Source organism: Protobothrops mucrosquamatus, unplaced genomic scaffold, assembly GCF_001527695.2.
Source record: "Protobothrops mucrosquamatus isolate PMUCROS unplaced genomic scaffold, P.Mucros_1.0 scaffold10, whole genome shotgun sequence".
Taxonomy (NCBI): domain Eukaryota; kingdom Metazoa; phylum Chordata; class Lepidosauria; order Squamata; family Viperidae; genus Protobothrops; species Protobothrops mucrosquamatus.
The window spans coordinates 3,287,735-3,310,100 of NW_015386397.1; the positions used below are offsets into that span (position 1 = coordinate 3,287,735).

Below are 22,366 nucleotides of genomic sequence, written 5' to 3' on the forward strand. Positions count from 1 at the left end.
TTAGGCCAGTCCTGCTAGTTGAAATAGCCATGTCTTAAGGGCGCGGCGGAAGGAAGGGAGATCCGGGATCACCCGGATCTCTGGGGGTAGTTCGTTCCAGAGGGTGGGAGCTCCCACAGAGAAGGCCCTCCCCCTGGGGGTCGCCAGCCGGCATTGTCTGGCTGACGGCACCCTGAGGAGACCCACTCTGTGGGAGCGTACCGGCCGATGGGAGGTAATCTGAGGCAGAAGGCGGTCTCGGAGATATCCAGGTCCGATGCCATGGAGCGCTTTGAAGGTGATGATCAACACCTTGAAGCGCACCCGGAAAGCCACCGGCAGCCAGTGCAGCTCGCTCAGTAACGGTGTTATATGGGAGCGACGAGTCCCTCCCAACACCGCCTGCGCGGCCGCATTCTGGACTAACTGGAGCCTCCGAGTGCTCCTCAAGGGGAGCCCCATGTAGAGAGCATTGCAGTAGTCCAGGCGGGAGGTGACAAGGGCATGGGTGACTGTGCGCAAGGCGTCCCGGTCCAGAAAAGGCCGCAACTGGTAGATCAGGCGTACCTGATAAAACGCCCCTCTGGTCACAGCCGCCAACTGGTCTTCCAGTGTCAGCCGTGAGTCCAGGAGGACCCCCAGATTGCGTACCCTCTCCGAGGGAGCCAAAATTTCGCCCCCTATAGTCAGCGACGGAGTCAGCTGACTATGCCGAGGCGCCGGCAGCCACAGCCACTCGGTCTTGGAAGGGTTGAGCCTGAGTCTGTTCCTCCCCATCCAGACCCTTACGGCCTCAATTTATTCCAATATCTTCTTATAGAATATTTGAAATGTATTTGAAAGGGAAATTTTTTGCCAGAGTCCTAATCTCTTACACAGTGCAAGAATCCAAATTAAAACATCGTAGATACATGGCAATTCTGGCCTCCAGTTCAAAGACTTCCAATGAAAGGAAGCCCTTCTGGATAATTCAACCTGTGATCAAACTGATCTTATTATTAAGAACTGTTTTATAATATTAAAATGGATCAGTCTTGCTATAATTTAAAGCCATCATTCCGTAGTCTACACTCTTGGAAGTTAGGTGATGGCTGATTTCTTTTCAGGTATTTGGTGAGTGCTATCATATACCTCAAGTCTTCTCAGAGCTACACGCACTTCCAGCTCCTTTCATCTCTCTTCACGTGGCTTATTTTCTAATTTCATTATTATTCTCGTTTACTTTCTCTTAAGGTGTTTGAAACATTTTAAAGTGTATTGCCCAGCACTGGACACAGCAATCAATCAGGTTTATCTTCCAAGATGGAATAAATTGGAATTTATTAACTAAATTCTAATTTACAGCAAATAAATTATTTCCTGTAACTTAAAATCTAAGCTTCCATTGTTGACACCCAGTATCAAACTTTGTAACACTCAACCGAATACAGCTCTCCAATCCGATGAGGAATCACTAATGAGTTATCTTTTGGGTATTATTTTAAAGCCCTATCTGTATATCTGTGATATATGTGTGTCTGCTGGCTAGGGAATTCTGGGAATTTTACATTAAACAATTATTTCAACATCTATGAAACAACATTAGACTATCCAAGCCTTTCACACTGATTGGAACACAGTAGCAAACATTTTACTCATTTTCTTAATGACAAAAGGACAGAAATATTAGAATGCTGACATGCCATTTCCAGAAGAAGGGCAATATTTTTAATAATAAGTAAGTTTAATAAAAACATTTAACAAATTTAACAAACAAACAAACACACACACACACACACACACACATACATACATACATATGTCACCGTCTTGGGTTATTTATTAAAATAATAAAGGCAAGATACAAATAAATAAATAGCTGCAGAGGCTCACTTCCATAGTCTTTTTTGGTGAGTTTCCTGAGGGAGCAGACATAGAGTTTTTCATCCAGATGTTCCTGGATGGTCACATATAATTAAGAGTAGGCTGTCCCACAGCTATCCAGGTCTGGAGCCCTATAACTATCTTAATTATTAGGTCAGACCATCCACACCTCTGTATTGTTTATTCTTCAACAGCCCCACCCCATTTATCTTAAAAATAAATGGTGTTCTGCAATTAATTTTTGCCTACAACCTTGTTCAATCTCTCATACTTTCCATCCCTGTTTCCAATTTGAATTGATTTCATACAATTCATCAACATGCGAGCCTTACTGGATAGCTGTAAGTTACAAGCTCTATCTGTACAGTAACTGTAATAGCAATAGTTGTGCTATTTTAAAACAAAAATACTGTGACATATGTTTTCATATTTTCTTGTCTTCCATTATCAATTTAGATCTGTCTTTATCAAAAAGATTGGAGTTCATATGGGGATTCTATTTTTCTGGCAGGAATTGTATGGACTGAGCAGTTTATATAGTGCAGTTCATATCTTTAAACTGTTCACCTAAACTCCCTGATCTGTTCTTGAGCAAGAGCAAAGCAAATGGGATCCACATTGATAAATGGAAAGGTTTCACTGAACTGGTGACTCCTTGTTTCTGTCATTTTTGCCCTGTGTTTTTATAGTGCCCCAGAGGGCTAAATTCTTTTTTCAGCTTCCAAGTGGATTCTAGACCAGTTAACACTTTGATGATTGCATCTTCCAGAAGAAAAGCGTGACTGAATTTCTTCCAGAAAGTCTCCATCCATTATGAATTTTTGAGGCATGCATTTAATTAAAATACCATGGTTTCAGTTGAAATGCTGCACTTTGTTTGCCTTAGAATCCATTATTTTAACCAACTGCCTTAATGCAGTGCAGCCAAAGCCTGACTAGCTAACATCAGCTAAAACAGTGGCGCAACAATGTTAACTACAATACTAGACTACTGCAGTGCATTTTATATTGGGTTGCTCTTGTATGTAATTTGAAACTCCAGTTAAATCAAAATGTGGAAGCCAGTTTTATCCCTGGGAATAAATAACATACCATACTGTGCATGTTCTTAAATATTGGTTCTGGCTGTACATAAGTTTCCAGGCAAAATATAAAGTACTGTTTTTCACCTTTAAAACCTAAATTGTAGAGATGTGCAAAATGTTTAGAATTTGAGACATTTTGAACTCAAAACTGTTCATGTTCAAATTGTGTTGCACTGATTTACCAGAAGTCCTAATTATTCCAGAAGTGCTGGAATAATCAAAAGTCAAAATAGCCCTATTTCTGACTTTCGCACACTTTCAGAATATTTAAATCATGTCAAAACACTTTTAATAAGGTTAGAGTAGCTGCTCAAACTAGAAATATTCTTTGAAGTAAGGTGTTTGAAACCCAAAATACTTTTGTTTCAAACTTCTGCACATACCATAACTAAATAACTCAGATCCAAGTTACCTGAAAGTATGCCATATCTTTTTTTGGTTATTCCTTACTTTTTATTAAGGAGAATTTGTATTTGGGGAGGCACCAGCTTCTCTAATGAAGATTTGGCTAGGTCTTTTCAGATCTTCCATGGTCATGAAAGATATTTCATGCAGCTTTCCAGGGACTACCATCTTTAAAGATTTTTTTTAAAACAAGTTTTATTGGTTTTTTAACTTTTACAACAAAATGCTCGAGAAACACTGTGGTGATGGGGTAATCAATCATCCCAAAACAAAGTCATATATATATAACTCAAATTAATACATTAGACGTTCCCTCTCTGTTTCCCTCCAATAGTATACCATATTTAAAATAATCCATTTCTAGATTACATTTATATAGATCCAAATCCTGTTTTTAAGCTTTAGTAATTTACAATTACCACAATCTGATTTAATTTTAAATAAACATATTAGCACTTCGGGTACCCCTTCTAAAATACACATAATATTCCAGCAATAACATTTTAATATTTCCAGATGTATCTAGATTAATCTAATAAATCATTAATTTTATCACAAATTTCTCTTATTTCTTCCTCCACTACAAAATAATAATCCTAATTAAGATAAAAATATTACTCTATGTATATATAGTCTAACAGTCAATCTATTTCTATAACAGAACAGAGCAAAACAAAACACAAAATCATTTCAGTCCATTAGGTAGGATTTAAATCTCATCCAAATAATTATCATATCTAAAACACACATATTACACAAAATATCATCTTACTAACTTGACATACTCAATTAATTGTTAGATCAGTCCAAATCCCTTAAATCAATCCGTATCTCTACAAAACTTTTTTAACCCATTACATGTAATTTTTATGGTTAATAGTTGGTTATCAAAGTTATCATCGTTGTCAGTAAGTCGTGTTTGAACATCAATTCCTGTTATTTTTGGAGTTGTATGTAGTTTGATTAAGGTTCTCTTTTGATCCTCAGAAATCTCAATAGAATGCTTATGAGATAATATAAATTCCTCTTTAATATAGGTTAATTCCTCTTCTGGTGTATTTTGGCCTATATGATAATCAGTTGAAGTCTGGAAGTCAGTTTGAGGGTTTGTAGTAAGGTTTCTGATTCTTATTTCTGTAGTAATCTCTTTTATTTTAGCACATACTTGCTCAGTGGCTTCATGATTTTTTTCCAATATGAGTTTACAGTTTAGTTGTAAATAAGGTTTCTCCATTTCAATAATAGTTAGAAGCAGTCCTTTTATCTTTTAGTGGAGGCTATATTTAATAAGGGTTAACCAATCTCCACCCCCACAGTTTCTAACAGCTGCATCAACTTCTTTATCTTTTCCCTTTTATAATAGTTTGAAGGTCAAGCCAACCTCATCTCCAAACAGAAGCAGGCAATTGCAGTATTATGTTTTGCCACAAGATGTCCTCAGTGGGTTACAGAATCTTTCCCAGACACCAATAAAATGAATTTTCCTTTTTTTTTTTAGAAAAAAGCTCTATAAAAGGGTTTTTTTGGGACCCCAGTTAGAAGTAAAATATAGTCATTAAAATTAGTTATTCTGTCCTTTTATTCAGCGCTTTTCTTCCCACGCAAACAAACGCCGCTCTCTCAAGGCAGGGAAATAGTTCCAAGAGGGCTTTTTACAGGCAAAGAGAAAAATAGGGTGAAGAGAGGAAAAGGAAGGGTCTCACCCGGATCGTCCGTGGTGGTTCTTAACGCTTAGATGTTCTTGTGACTTTCGGCTGGTCCCGCTGCATAATCGGCCATCTTGCAGGACAATCTTTGCTCTGTCGGCCCTAAGGAGTCAGCTGGAGCCACGGGAGAAGCTGCCACCCTCCCGCAGTCACCAGAAAGCCTCCTCATCGGTGGTCACCCCTCCAGGGCAACTTTCAACCCCCTTCAGGGTCTACCGGTGAAGGAGAATCTGCCGGTGAAGAGATGAGTCTCTTCGTACAACCGCAGTCGCCGTGAACCGGAACCAGAAGTCCATCTTTAAAGATTTTAAAGAGAGCAGTAAAGACTTATGTTTCAGCTTAACTTTTCATAATATTTAGCAGTTTTAGATTAATTTAATATATAGCTTCTTTGCTTTTAATAAACACTTTAAATTGTAATAAACATTGCCCTGAACCATTAAGAGGACAGTATTGAAATGAAATTAATAATAGCAAAAAGAATGAAAACCTTTCAACTATCCACTGGTAGCCTTCACAAAGAACAGTTTGGAAGATGCAGTTTGTGACACAGATCTAAACGCTAGCTCAAAATTATGGCAGTATACCTGCATCCTATTACATCATACTACATGTTAAAGGTTAAATTTGGGCTAACAAATTACAACTGCTATTTTCATAGCAACAAAATCAACCAAAATAAGCAAATAAACATATTAGGCTTCATATCATGTTCTAGCTCATTTGATATGTTCGGACTATGGCTGAGTTTTCCCAATATGTTCAGTCATTAATTGCCCATCCCAATTTTGGGCTAGTTGAGTGTGTTGTGCAAACCTATCCTACTTTTCTATCTATTCTTCCATTCGTTTGACTGAATATCTATGGAGATTTTCAATTATCCAGATCATGGTTATCCCGAAGGTGCTTTTCCAAAAGGCAACTGGACTCTCAAGAAAATCCAATTGCCTTTTGGAAAACCACCTTTGAAATTACTTTGACTGCTTCCTCACAAAATAAGCAATTAATGGCTTTCTTACTACTTACAAATTGATTCTTTTACCTGGAAAAGCCAGATATTTCTGCATACACAGCAATTGCTCTACCAGTGATTTAGGTCTGCTTCAGTATAGTTTATAGTGTTTTATTTCATCAACACAGACCTGGGTCACACAGAGGCAAAGTCCAAGGCTTGATTTCTATAGCTGGATTACTCACTTATCATTCCTAGATGCCTTATAGTAGATATATGGTACATGAAGTAGAATGAATATTCTAGTTCTAGCACTGAATGTCTTGATTCATTTTATGCAAACCATCAATCAATATTATAATCACTGAACTAGCCTAAAGGCTGACCAATATCACCATAATCTACAGATATATCACAGGGGGCCAATTTGACCCAAAAAGACCTGAATGTAAAGTTCTAGAACTTGACATCTGGCTTTAAAAAAAAAATACTATCTTGTAGAAGTTTTCCCCTGTTCTACAGCATGTAAATACATACCCAAACATACTGAGAGATGGAGAGAACAGCCTGCAGAAATGAATAATATAATAGATCTTGTCCTCATAAATCAATCAATCAATACAATTAAAGGCATAGGGGAAGAAAGAGAACAGGGCAAATCTAGCATACTAATTGTAGTGGAGAGGACACATTCCTCCTAAAATCCTGCTGGATGGCTTCTGTAAGAGGGTAGAGGGCAGGGAGAGACATCATAGTGGTAATGGCATGAAGAGTTTTAATGGAACACGAAACATGGTCTTGGGTTTGAGGACCAGTGACATGTTTCATGCCCTTATGCTCTGCTTCAAGACCCTAGCTTTTGTCACTTGCTACTGAATGCCAGATCAGTCTGAATTAAGGCCTTCCATCAATGGATTACATCTCTAATGTAATTATGAGTGAGAGGGCCAATCTGGCATGCATTACCAAGACCTGGTTGGTACGGAGGAAGTATTTTATAGGATTGTTTTGAAATGAAAAAAATCGAAAAAGGATTGATATGTATCTTGCCTGGAACTCCTGGAGGTAAGGTGGCATATAAATTATTATAACCAATTATAATAAATACAATGATCTTTCTGCTATTCTTCTTCTATTTCCAAAAAGAAGAGAAATAAATTGTTTTTTAGCAAAATATGCCTCAGTTTGGGGCCATAGACTTAGATGTAGCAAACTACTATGGGCTCTTTAGGAAGGCTTTGCTAATGTGGTTAGTACAGCAGCCTAAAATGGGAAAAGGAGCATTCCATTTCCAGTAAAGCAGAGAAAAAAGTGAGACAGGGGGGCCTCCTTGGGGGAACGTTTGGAGTTCACTCTGCTACACAGCTCTGCCAAGCAATTTGAGCTACTCTACTGAGAGTAAGAGAGGACCAAATACATACTGCACTAATGTTGATTGGGGGGGGGAGTTTGCTGGTCAGTATTTTCTAGCAGAGTGCCAGAGATTCTAGGGTTTAAGTTACAAACCTTTTATCCAGAGACCTAATTCAGTGCTCTTTCTGAGACTGTCTGTATAGTATTGGATCCTGTGGTTGGCAAGCTAGATAAAACCTCTGAATTAGCCAAGTATTTCCATTTGTTTTACAGATATGGGACATGCAAATACTTTTTTCTCAACCTTTCTTGTAAAAATGAGGAAAAAGAGCTATGTTGCCTCTACTTGGAGGAATTATATGTACACTTTCAGGAACTTGTAATTTATAACATGGAATCCATCAAATAGTTTCCAAAGCCTAGTGTAAATATCAAGAATCTGGCATTGTTCCTTTTCTTGATTAACAGGATGGTATTTTTTGCTTGTTTTGCTTTTGACTTTGGTTATTGACTTGAAGGACCCCAAAGAGGAAATATTCTGTCCAAGACTCATTGTAAATTTGTACAAGGTCCTTTTAGCTCTGGAAGTGTCCCACAATCTGATTCAGCATCAGTTGATTATACTTTGGGCAGGCTACAAACACTAACAACTGAGTCCCCTTTTCTATCAATTTTCCAATCTGTGCAGCCACTTCTACAGTTGCTCATAATTCCCTGGATCAATGTTATATCGCTGCATGACATTCAGAATTACTTTATTTAACCTCTTAGTGCTTATCAAAAGTGGATTGTTGCTATCTCCTTCTGTGAATCTCTTCTGTGTATATGTAGGAAATATTGGGAATACCAGGATGGGGGATAATACCATATGAACAAGCCCTATCCATAAAGGATCTTGAGGAAACCGCTGTGTATATCTTCAAGTTACTGAATAATGCATCCTGCATTTTGTACAGTTTCAGAATTTTTCATGGGTATTTTTATTAGAAAAGTAGTTGAATTTCAGTGATGCTTTTAACTATTTTGAAGCCTTGTATGCATTGTATGAAATCTTGTATGCAATCAGTACATTTCTGATTGAAAAGGGCTCTCTTACAGTAAACTATCAAGCCTTTGCCAAAAGGAATCCATTCAAAAGGATTGAACTACAATTCCCATAACTCCCTATCAGTACCATCAGCCAAAATGACTGAGGATTATGAGAAATTATTGAGCTTTAAAAGAATGGCTAAAACTGCCTGGTTTGTTTCTTGCCAGTTAGCTCTCTACAAATATCTCTCAGGTATCTGTGTTAATTTCCTTGAACTGCAGGGAGAAAGGACATGATGTAAAACAGGGTGTAAATGAAAAATGTACAAAGAGGACATGTTGAAAACTGGGAACAGAATCCAGTGGGACATTATATTTAAGATGAATTAAAACAATATGAACTGAGGCAAATTTCTTGTTACATTGGCAAAAAAGGCATTAGGATTACAATTAGTTTACTGCTCGTTGAGCATAACCATTCTGGCATTGTTGATTATGAGTGATTCTTAATGCTTTTAGGGAACCTGAGAGCAAAGAGAAAAATGTGGGATAGAAAGCACCACCACCAGATGGATCCGTAGCTGGCTGACCGGCCGTACTCAGCGTGTGGTCCTCAATGGAACCGCATCTACATGGAGGGAAGTGTGTAGTGGGGTGCCCCAGGGCTCTGTTCTGGGCCCAGTGCTTTTCAATATCTATATCAACGATTTGGACAAGGGGATAGATGGGGAACTCATCAAATTTGCAGACGACACCAAGCTGGCAGGAATAGCCAACACTCCAGAAGACAGGCTTAAGATACAGAAGGATCTGGACAGACTTGAACATTGGGCGCTATCTAACAAAATGAAATTCAATGGTGAAAAAAGCAAGGTTCTACATTTAGGCAAGAAAAACCAAATGCACAGGTATAGTATAGGGGGTACCTTGCTCAATAGTAGTAACTGTGAGAGGGACCTCGGAGTCCTAGTGGACAATCACCTAAATATGAGCCAACAGTGTGCTGCAGCTGCCAAAAAGGCCAACACAGTGCTAGGCTGCATTAACAGAGGGATAGAATCAAGATCAGGTGAAGTGTTAATACCACTTTACAATGCCTTGGTAAGGCCACACTTGGAATACTGCATCCAGTTTTGGTCACCGCGATGTAAAAAAGATGTTGAGACTCTAGAAAGAGTACAGAGAAGAGCAACACAGATGATTAGGGGACTGGAGGCTAAAGCATATAAGGAACGGTTGCTGGAATTGGGTATGTCTAGTTTAATGAAGAGAAGGACGAGGGGGGACATGATAGCAGTGTTCCAATATCTTAGGGGCTGCCACAAAGAAGAGGATGTCAAGCTATTTTCCAAGGCGCCTGAAGGCAGGACAAGAAGCAATGGGTGGAAACTAAGCAAGGAGAGAAGTAACCTAGAACTAAGGAGAAACTTCCTGACAGTTAGAACAATTAACCAGTGGAACAACCTGCCTCCAGAAGCGGTGAATGCTCCAACACTGGAGGTTTTTAAGAAGAGACTGGACAGCCATTTGTCCAAAATGGTATAGGGTTTCCTGCCTGAGCAGGGGGTTGGACTAGATGACCTTCAAGGTCCCTTCCAAGTTTACTATTATTATTATAACACAGTAGGCAGGAAATGGTGCTAATATTGGCATGATTGGGTTTTTTCATCACATGATTTTATGAAAAGGTTTGTGAATCTTTGTTTTTAAATATACAAAGTCTGTTTTATTATTAGGCTACAGTTTTTGCACATTTACTGCCTCAAAATGGTGGGAAGCAAACATTCATTGTACATTTGGAGTACATTCTGAGTCTGCAAAAATATCTGGGCTGAAGTGCAAAGATCTTTTGCTATATTTACAAAGTAAATTGAATTGGAGAGGAGTGAAGCAGTGCATTTCAGAAGAGTTTGGCATTTTGAAAACAAATAGTGAGATTTGCAATAAGGCATTATAAGCTAAAGAATTCCATATAAAAAAACACAGTGAATATTGTGGTGAATTATCCTGGTGAATAATCACAAACACTCTGAAACATGAATAAAAATGCTTAGCTGTTTTCTGCTTCTCTGATACAGATCTTCTGGAACAGGTGTTCTAGGAAGCCCTGGACAAGGTCTTCTACCTTCTGAAATCCCTGTAAGAAAATTGGGGTGTGAGGTACAAGGAGGTGATGGTGATGCTAGAAGCAACATTTTTGCCTCAGTCAAAGTCTAAAGCTAACTCCAATCAACAGCTAAAAGTGCATTGAAGCAGGAATAATCCCTATTTCATTTCTTTTTCACAAAGCATTCTCTGGAGCAATATTAATAGATTGGTCCATTATTTTTGGATTCCCCCTTCCTTTTTTTCCCTTTTACTAATCACTGTAAACAGATTAGAGCTTTTCTTTGCAGATTCACAGAGTAGAGAAGTGGGATGGGGAAAGCACTCTCAATAATTTATTTTAAAATCAATGCTAATGTGGTTTGTCTCCTCATTGGCCTGAGCTCTACAATCAAGACTGATTTATTTAGAAAAGATCTTGGTGCCACTTTCCCGTTTAATAGTAAGGGTGGAGCAGGGCAGCCAGAGCTGCTTTTTTTGACCCTACAACTTCAGATTCAATTCTGAATTCACAAAGGGATAGACTGACCATGTTTGCATTGATTTGAATGAAGGGGAAGAGACAGCTGTGCCCTAGACAAAGTCATGGTAAGGGAGGAAAAAGCTTTGACTTCCAAAAAGTGAAGCATGACAGGTTGTCCAAAACTCTCTGCAGATAGGATATCAGAAAAAAAAAATCTCTATAGCTGGTTGGTTTTCCATCTAACTACCTGTCAGATATTTCTTGTCTTTGCAGAAAAGAGATCTGGGCCCAAAAAGTATTGGACTTCCAATTAAAAGGAAAATTCAGAATCCCAATATTAGTGTCCAGTGTACTGGCTTTTTTAAAAAACAAACAAACAGATCTCTGGTTTTTAAGACAACAAAGATAAACTGGAAATATCTACTAAATTATTCAAACTTCTGACTAGAACATAAGTAAATTAATCAGGCTACATAGGTTCTTTTCCACCTGGTTAGCCAAAGTAAAAGAAATGGTTGAATTCCTACATTGTGCTATTCCATTATTTGCCTATCTGTGGTACACTGAATTAATAAATTGTTGGTTGAGTTCAGATAACATTTGCAGTTATGAACTATATTTGCAAACCATAATGACTTACATAGTAAGTCAAAACAAAACACACTGCAGCATAACATTTTGTAAACAGTGCATAAAATAAAAATGCTTTTCCTCAATATATCCAAGTTATAGTTGATATAAGAACATATATCTCTGATTAATTTTGAACCCTTCATTTTATTTTCTCCATCACTAAATATATATATGCTACTTGCCCACACACATACGCATATGCATATGTATGCAAACATACACACACATAAAGGATAGTGAAGAATGCAGGATTAGGGGTTAGGGTTGAAATGTGCACTGAAGCAGGTCTTATAGGATTTTTTCCTATTTTTTGAAAGAAGCATATTTTGACCAATAAAATGATATTTGGGGCAATTTTGTCTATAGTACTATGTATCAGTTTACTTTTAATACTACTTTTCTATTTATTCATTTTAAAAATGTTTTATTTTAAATATATATGTGCTATTTTTCTCTAAAAAATGGTTTATCTACATAAAAATGTTCATAGTATAAAATAGATAAAAACTCACGATCACCAGGAGAGTAAAAAGTTTAAAACTTTAATTTAAAACCAAGCTTTCGCTGGGAGCTCCCAGCATCATCACGGTTAACAAGCCAGTCTATGGGTGTGCCTTAAGTAAGGTTGTTTGACATCTGCGCCCGGCTCCTAGAACGCGTAATTGGCCCCAACCAATTAGCCTGTGACCTAATTATTCCTATCACACCTGCGTTTTGGTCTCCTTTCTCACATTTAAAGGTTGCTCTTTTTGTTTCTGTGAGTCAGCTTTACTGCTGACTCACTCCCTCCCTTCACTCCCTCCCTTCTCTTAAAGGTGTTCTCCCCCATATTCACTGTCTTCCCATGAGTTGCATGGGAATCCTGTAAGTACTTACAACTACTGCCCTCCTCTTCTTTTTCAATATATTCCCCTGTACCACAGGTCGGCAACCTGCAGCTCCGGAGCCGCATGTGGCTCTTTGAGCCTTCCCCTGTGGCTCCCAGCCTCCTCTGCCATTTGCAGAGAGGGACAGAGACAGAGAGAGGCACTTGAGCTTCCCTTCTCTCTCTCTCTCTCTCTCTCTCTCTCTCTCTCTCTGTGTGTGTGTGTGTGTGTGTGTGTGTGTGTGTGTGTGTGTGTGTGTGTGTGTGTGTGTGTAAGTAAAAAAGAGAGTGGACTCACAGTGTTCTCCAAGGAGCTGAAAAGCTTACTGGGCACCGCTTCTCCTTTGGCTGTGTCTCTGCAGGAAGCAGGAAGCAGGAAGCAGGAAGGGCAGGAGAGAGCTAGCTAGCCCAGCTATGCTGGCTCAGGAATTCTGGGAGTTGAAGTCCATGAATCATAAAAGAGCAGAGGTTGCCTACCCCTGAGCTTGTTGGAGAACAGCTTGAAGCCAGCTTGCCAGGTGAGCAGAAGATCAGAGAGAAGCAGAGAGAGAGGGAGAGAAAGAGAGAGAGGGAGAGAAAGAGAGAGGGAGAGGAGGGGGGGAGAGGAAAGAGAGAGAGAAAGAGAGAGGGAGAGAGGAAAGAGAAAAAGAGAAAGGGAGAGGAAAAAGAGAGAGAGAGGAAGAGGAAAGAGGGAGAGAGAAAGAGAAAAAGAAAGAGGGAGAGAGAGAGAAGGAGAGAGAGGGAGAGAAAGAAAGAGTGGGGGAAGAGGACTGGCAGACCAAGGGCAGAAAAAGAGAGAGGGAGAGAGAGACACAGAGAGAGACCCTTTTGACATCTAAAATGAAGATAACACTGCATATATCCTTTTTTACCTTTATGATATATATACTGTATATGTGTGTGTGTATGTGTAAGTAAAAAAGAGAGTGGTAAAAAAGGATATATGCAGTGTTATCTTCATTTTAGATATCAAAAGGGTTTTGCGGCTCCCAGTGTTTTGTTTTCGGTGGGAAACGGGTCCAAGTGGCTCTTTGAGTGTTTTGGGTTGCCTACCCCTGCCCTATACCCTCTATCTCTGCATTTCCTTCGTGCGTCTTCCCCCTTGCTAGCTCCCCCTGCTGTGGGATGCGGTTTGCATTGCGCACAATCGGCCCTCCACGTCTTGTTCGTGGGGCCGTATGGTCTTGGTGTATATGCTCATCCTCCCCAGCCTTGCGTGCCACGGTAGGGTGGGCTTCAAGGATATTATTGAACATAAAAATGTTCCTATGAAAAAGTATTTTAATGCAATTAAAAGATGGCTTAAAAATTAAGTACCCTTTCAGTACCACATTACTAGCTCTTTAATGTTTTATGTCAATTTTGGATATAGTGCTAATAATTTATAGACTTTATTTTTGGAAAAAAATGCTTTTAATGGAAAAGCATGTTAGTGCAATTTTATGTTTTAAAACTCATAAGCTGATAAAGTGCTTTCCTTTATGCCACTGCCATTCACCAGCCCATGTAGATACATCAGTGTGGTACAGAAGTATAGACATATGTAATCATATATACCGGTACATACGTAGAAAAGCATGAATGATAGCCTTCAGTATCAAAAGTCACTTTCAATTTCTACTGAAAAGCCAAAAATAGTAGAACTAAAAGTTGCCATTCTGGACCAATTTCCAGTCTTCTGTGCCTCGTGAACACATAGATCAAAAGGCTCCTACAATGATTGGCTGCATTGTGACACCAAAGACAGAGATGATGGTTGACATCAAATAGCACCCTAATTAAAGTTGAAAAGATATCTTTCAAAGTCTTCTGGACTGAGAAAGAATTTTTCCTCAATAACATGACAACTTGGTATCACGTTGAGTAATGCTAAAGCACAGCAACCTATAAGTTATCATTTCCTTTTCCAAATAATATTTTCTTGGGGTAATATAATTACTACTATGCATTGCCATTTAATAAAAAATTGGTGAAGAACAGTAATAATAAAATCTTTGGCTACAATTTGACAGGCTAATAGGAAATAATTAGCTTTCAGAGTGATTACGTGCACTGCAAAAAATTTAATGGTTGTGTTTGACCTTTGGTTTTTTGTTAGTCTTTTAACCCTCACTTCCTTTTGGAATACTAACTGCCTTTCTGCTAAGTCTGTCCTTCCGCCCAAAGAGCCCTCTCCTCCTCCCTCCCTTTTCCTCTTCCCCTGGCCTCCATCATGTCCTGACAGTGTGTTTCGTTCATTGTCTTCTCTTTAGTGAGACCGGAGATACTTGTCAAAGCTAAGGAAGCTTTCCTGCTTGTGTTATACTTATAAAGTGCCATGTAAATTTACGATGCTATAACAAGTGATTGCTATTACTGTCTTAAATAACAATTGATAGGTTTATGGGGCACGGTTAAAATATGACCTCTCTTTTCCTCTTTTATATTGTTACACTTTGCTTATATAAGCTGCTATTGCTGGACAGTATTGGATTATAGCCTGATTTCACTGTTATTATTTTAAAATATTGCCACCCAAAATTCTTTATTGTACACAGGTAGTTGTGCTAACATCTGAAATGACTGGCTGATTACATGAAAAAGGTCAAGTATCATATGGTTAGGAGATGAAATATGGGCGGGAGTTTAGCCCCCAATGTCATCTAACAAAATCAGACATCTTAGAACTGGCAGTTTTCATTGCAGCAAAGCTATCTTGATGTGAAAAAAACAAGTTTTGACAGCAGCCACAACATTGAAATTACAGTTTATTTGATCTACTGGATTACTTTATTTCTAAGGATACAATAACTTAATAGTTGTGGTAAGAGAATAAGAAATAGTCCATTCCTTCAGCTTAGCTAAATCTATTGCCATTCCCTGAAAGTACCATAACAGCTATTTTACTCGGTACCTGCAATATTCTCTGTTACTTTGACAGAAAGGCCAGTTATCATGGGGCTTCTACCATCACTAACATATTCCTTGTAGTTAATTGACATAAGAATAGCTAGTGACAACACCCAGCTGCCACTGGATGCTCTTGAAAAAGGATTGGAGGGAACTAATTGAGATTTGAATTCTTGGGTGAGAGATGTCAGGAAATCCCAAGGTTATAGATTAGACTGGGAAGTTGAAAAAAATATCCCCAAAGAAGGCAGTGGGAAAGATTTCTATACTTCTGGCAAAAAAACAACAACATGGATATAGATAGAATAGAATGCCAAAAGAAATTAGAAACTTCACTTATAGAACAAGGATCTAAAATGTATAGCCCATGTGTGAGGGTTCTAACAACCCTCACATAGCACAGCAAATCTGTACACAATTATTTATTGCAGTATTCACCTTCTCCCAAAACAGACTATTGTTTTGGATCAATTCCATCCTTCTAGGCTTTGCAAAGTGATGTTGAGAGAGGACTGTTCAATTTTGACATAGATGGCCTCTTTGACCCCTCTTTCAAATCAGCAGTCCTCTCTGTCCAAAATGTGGTTTGAAAGAGGGGTCAAAGAGGCCATCTATGTCAAAACTGAACAGTCCTCTTTCAACAGAGGGGGAGGAATATGACATCATCTATCTTCAGTCTACAACAAAATCCTTTCAGCAGTTTCAAGAAGGCTCCATACCCATTTGCACTACTCAGGTGACCCTGAGGACACAGACAAAACCTCCAAGTGGCCTCAATGATTCTCTAAATGAATCCAAATCACCAGCTGTCAGCAAGGAATATAAATCCTTCCATTCTCCATCATCCAGTCAGAGCTGAAGAAGCTTCTTGGATGAGAAGTGAAATGTCTTCAAAGAAAAACAAGAAAGTCCAGTTGGCGTGAAAAAGCATCTTTGAGACTTTCTTGTAGATGTTTCATTATCCAAAAGTGCACTTGACTAGGACTGATGATGTTACCTGGTTTGAGTAGTGAAACATCTGCAAGAAAACAACCAAGAAAATGTCTGCAAGAAAACAACTAAACTCAGAGAGTACTAGAGACCCCTCATTTCAACCAATATTCTCCTTTATTGGAAACATGAGTTGTTCCGAGCCTTGGAATAGTGGGATGGGAAGCATTGCTGCCTGTCTGTAGCTTCTTTTCCCAAGCAGAGATAGCAATCCTAGTTTCAGTCCTCACAATATGACCCAAATCCAGTCTAATTTTACCTGAAATTGTGGCTCCTCACTTAGGATGAGCAGTATGGCTCAGTGCCCAGGTCAGCTCCACTCTTAGTCCTGCATCAAGACACTATCACTGGTAGGGCCAAGGCCTGCTCTCATGATCATAGTTTCTGCTTGCTACAGATGAGAAGCATAGCTCTGTGTGTGGGTAAGACAGGCCAAAGGGGAGCTGCAGGCCTGACCTCATATCAAGACAGCATCAGAATCAGGGCTGAGGTATGTATGTTCATGACTAGTAGCAAGGAGCTGCAGAGTAGGCAGGGGTCAGGCAAGGAGCAGGAGTCTCACCCTCCATGGTAACTTAGGCATAAGGGAGGATCCACTTTGGGGACCAGATGGCAAGATCCATGAGCCCAGTGTACTCAGGACCAGCTTTATTGCAGTAGAAGAGAAGCAACTCCATGTAGAGTATAACTACTAGCGTTTCTCCACACCAAAGCTGTCAATGACAACTCTAACCACTAACAGGACAGGCCCTGTTCTGTTAGGTACCTTTGCGCAAAAAGGTTTCCACCACCAGAGCATCAACTCACATCATGTAGCAGTTCCAGCTTTCCAACACTTTGTTCTCTCTTTTTTTGTACAGTTCATGTGCAGATGCATGAATTAGTATCTGGACAGGCTTCTTTCCCCAACTTTGCTCCCGCAATGCAGCACTGGGCTACATGCCTCCCTCCCATGTCATGGCACCTTTGTGCAGTACATTATTTGCACACCTGTTGGCAACAGCCCTGACATCAACATGTTCAAAAATCTATTTGCTTGTATTCTTGGCTGTTCGTGGTATTCTCAGAAATCTTCTCCGAAGCAAAATTCAAAAGCATCAATACTATTTCTATGCTGCTGCTTCTAATCCAAGTTTTGCTTCCATAGACTGTCACAAGAACAATTGCCTTATTTTTAGTTCTATAAATACATCCTGGCTTTTGAATATCTTTTCAAAAGACTTCATTGCAACTATACCAGGTACTAGTCTGCAGTATATTTTTCGTTGCTTATTTCTTTACTGTTGATAATCTCAAAAGACAAAGGTTATCCATCACTATAGTATCTTCATTGGCAATTTTAAGGTTGGTTGCTATACCTGTTTTCCTCAGTTTGGTCTTTACATTTGATTTTAGACCATTGTTTACTATAATCCTTGATTTTCATTACTAGAGGTTCCAGATCATTTGCATTTTTAGTTATTAAAATAGTGTCATCAGCACAGTGCAGTTACTAATGCTTTTTCCTTCAATTTTAAAATCATGCTCATCTTCATCTAATTCAGCTTCCTTCAGTGTATATTCAGCATATACATTGCTGACATGGAGCTAATCTTTTTCACCATGTTTCATTTATGCTGTGGTTTCCAGACCCGTCTATAAGTTTTACATAAGAACAATTGGGTGTGGGATCCTTGGTTCTCTATGAGTTTGGTGAGTTTCTTGCAGATTCATTAGCAAACTAGGTAACATCATTGGTGCATAGCAGGGAGTAGGATCTGCTAGTGGCTTGCCCTGTCAGTGTGGGTGGGAAAGTTCTTGGTGGTTCCTTGATTAGGCTGTTATCTTTGTTAATGTTTTTAACCACTCAAAACAGACAGTCAAAAATCTCAAAAGGAAATAGAAAGACCAAAACACCTCCTCACCAGAAATCAACATCCATATGAGCAGATATTAACACCAAGATTAACACTAGACCAACAATCAAGTAAACAATACCCCAATCAAGAAACTACCAATGCAGATAAACAAGATAACAGTAAACAACAGCCTTATCAAGGAACTACCAAGAACATTCACACCAACATGTGATAGCCAGCCATGAGATTGGTAACTTAGGCAAGGCAACAGAAGGGCGAGGCTTTATATACTTGATTTCAATTTGTTGGTGGCAGATATGGATTGGAACAAAGCAGCCTTGATAGACCAGTTCAGGCAAAGTCTGCATACTGACAACCGGACTGAACTGATTAGGCAAGGAATTCCACAAAGTCTGGAACAATTGTACTAACTTTGTGTACATATAGACTCCCATTTGGAAGAACTGTGGGATGATCAAATGAGCCTAGGTCTCGTTTTATGAGATTTCCCTTCCCTCATGCCACCTACAGCTGATTCAGGAGAGGGAGAGCCCATGCCCCTGAGGGAAGTAAGAAGTACACAGTTGCTGAGGGAAACAAAGTATGGTTGTTGGCCAAATTTTTGGCTTCTATCAGACCCTCGAAGAAACTTGATAAAAGTTTGTGGGTTTCTTTAAGGTCTACAGCGTGTAAATACTGTGGCCTTTTGTTTGCAATTGCCACCATCTATGAAAGTTCACCCAGTTTTCTATCATTCATTGCTAGTCAGAGATGTGCCACCAAGCCTTTTATGATCACAACTGCCATTAACACATACACGCCCAAACACACTGATTATTAAAGGCAAGAAAGAGTTCAAGGTGAAAGAAATATTGAACTCAAGGAGACATGGTAAAAGCATATAGTACTCGATTCACTGGAAATGCTATCCAGAAGCAGAGCTTTCATGGGAAAATGCTACAAGTGTGCATGCTTCTGAATTAGTGTAGCAGTTTTACCAACAATTCCCAGACAACTTTCTAAACTTCCAGTCTACAATTCCATCCTAGAGCCTGAGGAGGAATCAGTAAATGAAGGAGTTAACCAGGAAGCGGAGACCCCTCTAGAGGGAAGCATTGAAGCAGACAAGACTCGACTTTTATCTTCTGGACTTCACTTCCTGAGGGAAAGTAGGGAGGAATTCTCTAACCATCTGGATGTTTTGCAGGATGCACCGCATGGCTGGAAATAGTCTTCAGACTGGGGGGGGGAGGACTTCTTTCAGTTGGCATTGCTCCCACCCACCCCCAAGTTCCTGTGAAATCCCAGGCAATAAACACAACATGGTAGAGAGAGGGATCGGATGTGGGGAGTGTGTTGTTGGGTCATTCCCTGCCAGGCAATGAAGAAGGATCAAGCAGGGAGGTAATGCTAAATTTTTGCGCAGCCACAAGAGACTTACACCTAACCTCCCCTAGGTTGCATAGGACCTTATCTAGGGAGATTCTTGCACTATAGATAGAACACAATAAATAGTTATCTTGAATCCTTCACATCTGGATCTGGTTGTTTGCACCTGACAGTACTCCACCTAGTGACGTCCACATATGTACACATCATTTTGGTTGTTGGAAAGCTGTTTTAGCAATGAAGAAATCACTGGATTGTAGCAATTAATAAATCATTATCCTGCTTCCTAAGCCATTGAGTCCAACTAAATGTTCCTCCTTAGCATATCCAACTTCGATGTTCTCATCTCCAGCCACAAGCTACAGATCTTGCTTGCATGTTCTATTGATTTAAGTTTGAATTTAAATCAACATTTATATATAACATCCATCAACCTCCTCTTTTGCATCAGTGGTTGGAACATAAAGTTGAATAATCATCATATTAAAGAGTTGTCTGCACAGTTTAATTGCATTCTGCCAAGTGCTGTGTAGTACTGTAGTTGTTATATCCTTCCTGACTATGAAAGTGATGCCATTCCTTCTTTGTTTTTGCATCCTGAATAATATGCAGTATAATCTTCTGGTAGAAAGTATCCAATTCCAATCTATTTCAATTTACCAATTCCTAGGATGCTAATTTTTAGTCAGTTCATTCCATCTTTCAGTGGATTGAACTTCCTTACGTTCATGCTTACATTTCACAGTCCCGCTGTAATTCTATCATTGTAGAATTAGGTCATCTTTTCTTGGATGGCAACATCAGGAACTAGGTGTCCCAAAGACTTTAGCTGCCTCATAAATATCATTAATACTTAAAAAGTTCCTGAGCCCTTCTTAAGTAGCATATTGAGCATTAAAGCACCATATTTTCCATTATTTTATCTGGCCTACTCATATGGTTTTCTTGATAAAATACAGAAGTGGTTTACGATTGCTTTCTCCCATGCAAAATGAGATTATGCCTTTGCTATCTATAATACAATGGTCATATATTTCTAGCCTCTTTCTGTATTGCTGCTGCCCATTGTTAATTTGCTTGCTTTGGCTTTAGAACATCCACACATACCCTGCCACTATAAGGCAGCAGAGCAGGACTGGAGCAGGAGTTTACCATTCTAAATCATTAAAAAAAACAGACCAGAATTAACATTAATGTAACTTAGTATGTTGTGCAGATAAAACTACTTGTGTCAAGCACAGAAAATCAGGAGTCCAGGGAGTTCAAATGAATATATATATTTATTGCAAGCTTAAGCTCCCTACAAGAATCTGAACTGGCCAAAGCAAATTGGCAGTAGATAAGAGTCTATGGAATTCAAGGTGGGCTGGACTAGAGATTTATAACCTGCTTGACCCTTCTCTCAGGCTCAGCCTGGTCATCTCCTACACCTAGTCTTTTATCTAACCTGATTGTGTTGTGTGAACTCAGCTGGTCAGAAATAAATTGTTTCAACACACTCAAGTCTTTAGAATTGCCTACATGAGCGCTAATTAATGAAATCATAGCAAATTAATGAAATCATAGCTAATTAATGAAATCATAGCAAAATATAGATTAGAGATTAGTCCAGTTTACAGCTGCAGTTTAACACCTGCACTGCATTATGAAGACATCAAAGAAGGCATTCTTTCAATTTGGTCATAATATGATTATATTGTTTGAACTTACCTGCACTGGTAAACAGCAAAGTATGTCTCATTCTAAGTTTAGGGTCATTAGAAAGGTTGCAAGATTCCTAAAATCAGTAAAATATGAATATGCAATTAATATTTTTGCTGTGGTTATATTTCACACAAACACAGCTGCTTGTTTATGATAAACAAATATCAGTTTATGTACAGCTAAATCATTGCCATCTAGATTGAGTGCATGTTAATCCTCCTTTGAAGTGATTGCATCTGAGCATTTTGCAACATTTTAAAACAGCTTTTCCAACCTGAAGTCCTACATATGTGTTGAGGCTACAATCTCCAAAATTCTGTGCCAGCCAAAAAACTTTGTTGTTCGGATATTTGGGAATTGTGACTCAAAACCTTTTGGAAACATCAGATTGGGCAAAACTGTTTTAAAACCAGGAAGAATACAGTGTGATTCATTCTATGGACTACATGAATAAGAACACTAAGATTTTTTTTAAAGAATTAGCTGATGGCAAAGATTTGGGGAGGGAAGATAGAATGGGCCTTGTTAGTTACGGTATTTGTCCTGTGCTGAGATTGAGATTTAAGCCTTTCTTTTCATGTCCTTTTTCTAATCACCTTCCTTTATTCTAATCTAAGATGTTATATCCTACAGTATAGAGGAATGGGAGGTGGTGGTGGCAACATACTTAGTAAAATATTTACAACCATCTTTCTTTCAAAAGCAGCAAAAATACATCATACCATGCAGAACTATTTTGTGGAAAGTAGACTGAACTCTTCAATCTGGCCAATATTTGTATGCTGCTGGGGAAGCAAAAATAAATAAATAAATAAATAAATAAATAAATAAATAAATAAATAAATAAATAAATAAATAAATAAATAAATAAATAAATAAATAAATAAATAAATAAATAAATAAATAAATAAATAAATAAAGTTTTAAATGCTTTTTAAAAGAGTTTGCTATTTCTAGACAAACCCTTTCATTCTTAACAGGGTTATGTAAACAGGATTCATTGTGATATGATTCTAACAAAAGCATTATAGCTATTTGAATTTTATATCTTAGTACACATTTCTTATTACAAGTAGTTGTAATACTGCTATGACTATTTTATGGCATTTCAAGCAGC

General features: G+C 38.6%; 1 protein-coding gene across 1 annotated transcript in view; it reads left to right on the forward strand.

Moving 5' to 3' along the window:
• The window catches only part of SKAP1 (src kinase associated phosphoprotein 1), a 130,339-nt gene that overhangs the window by 89,658 nt on the left and 18,315 nt on the right, over nucleotides 1-22,366 (forward strand). The window contains exon 7 of the mRNA XM_029283044.1: nucleotides 312-338. Coding sequence (XP_029138877.1) covers nucleotides 312-338 — 27 coding nt within the window. The remainder of the gene's footprint in view (nucleotides 1-311; nucleotides 339-22,366) is intronic.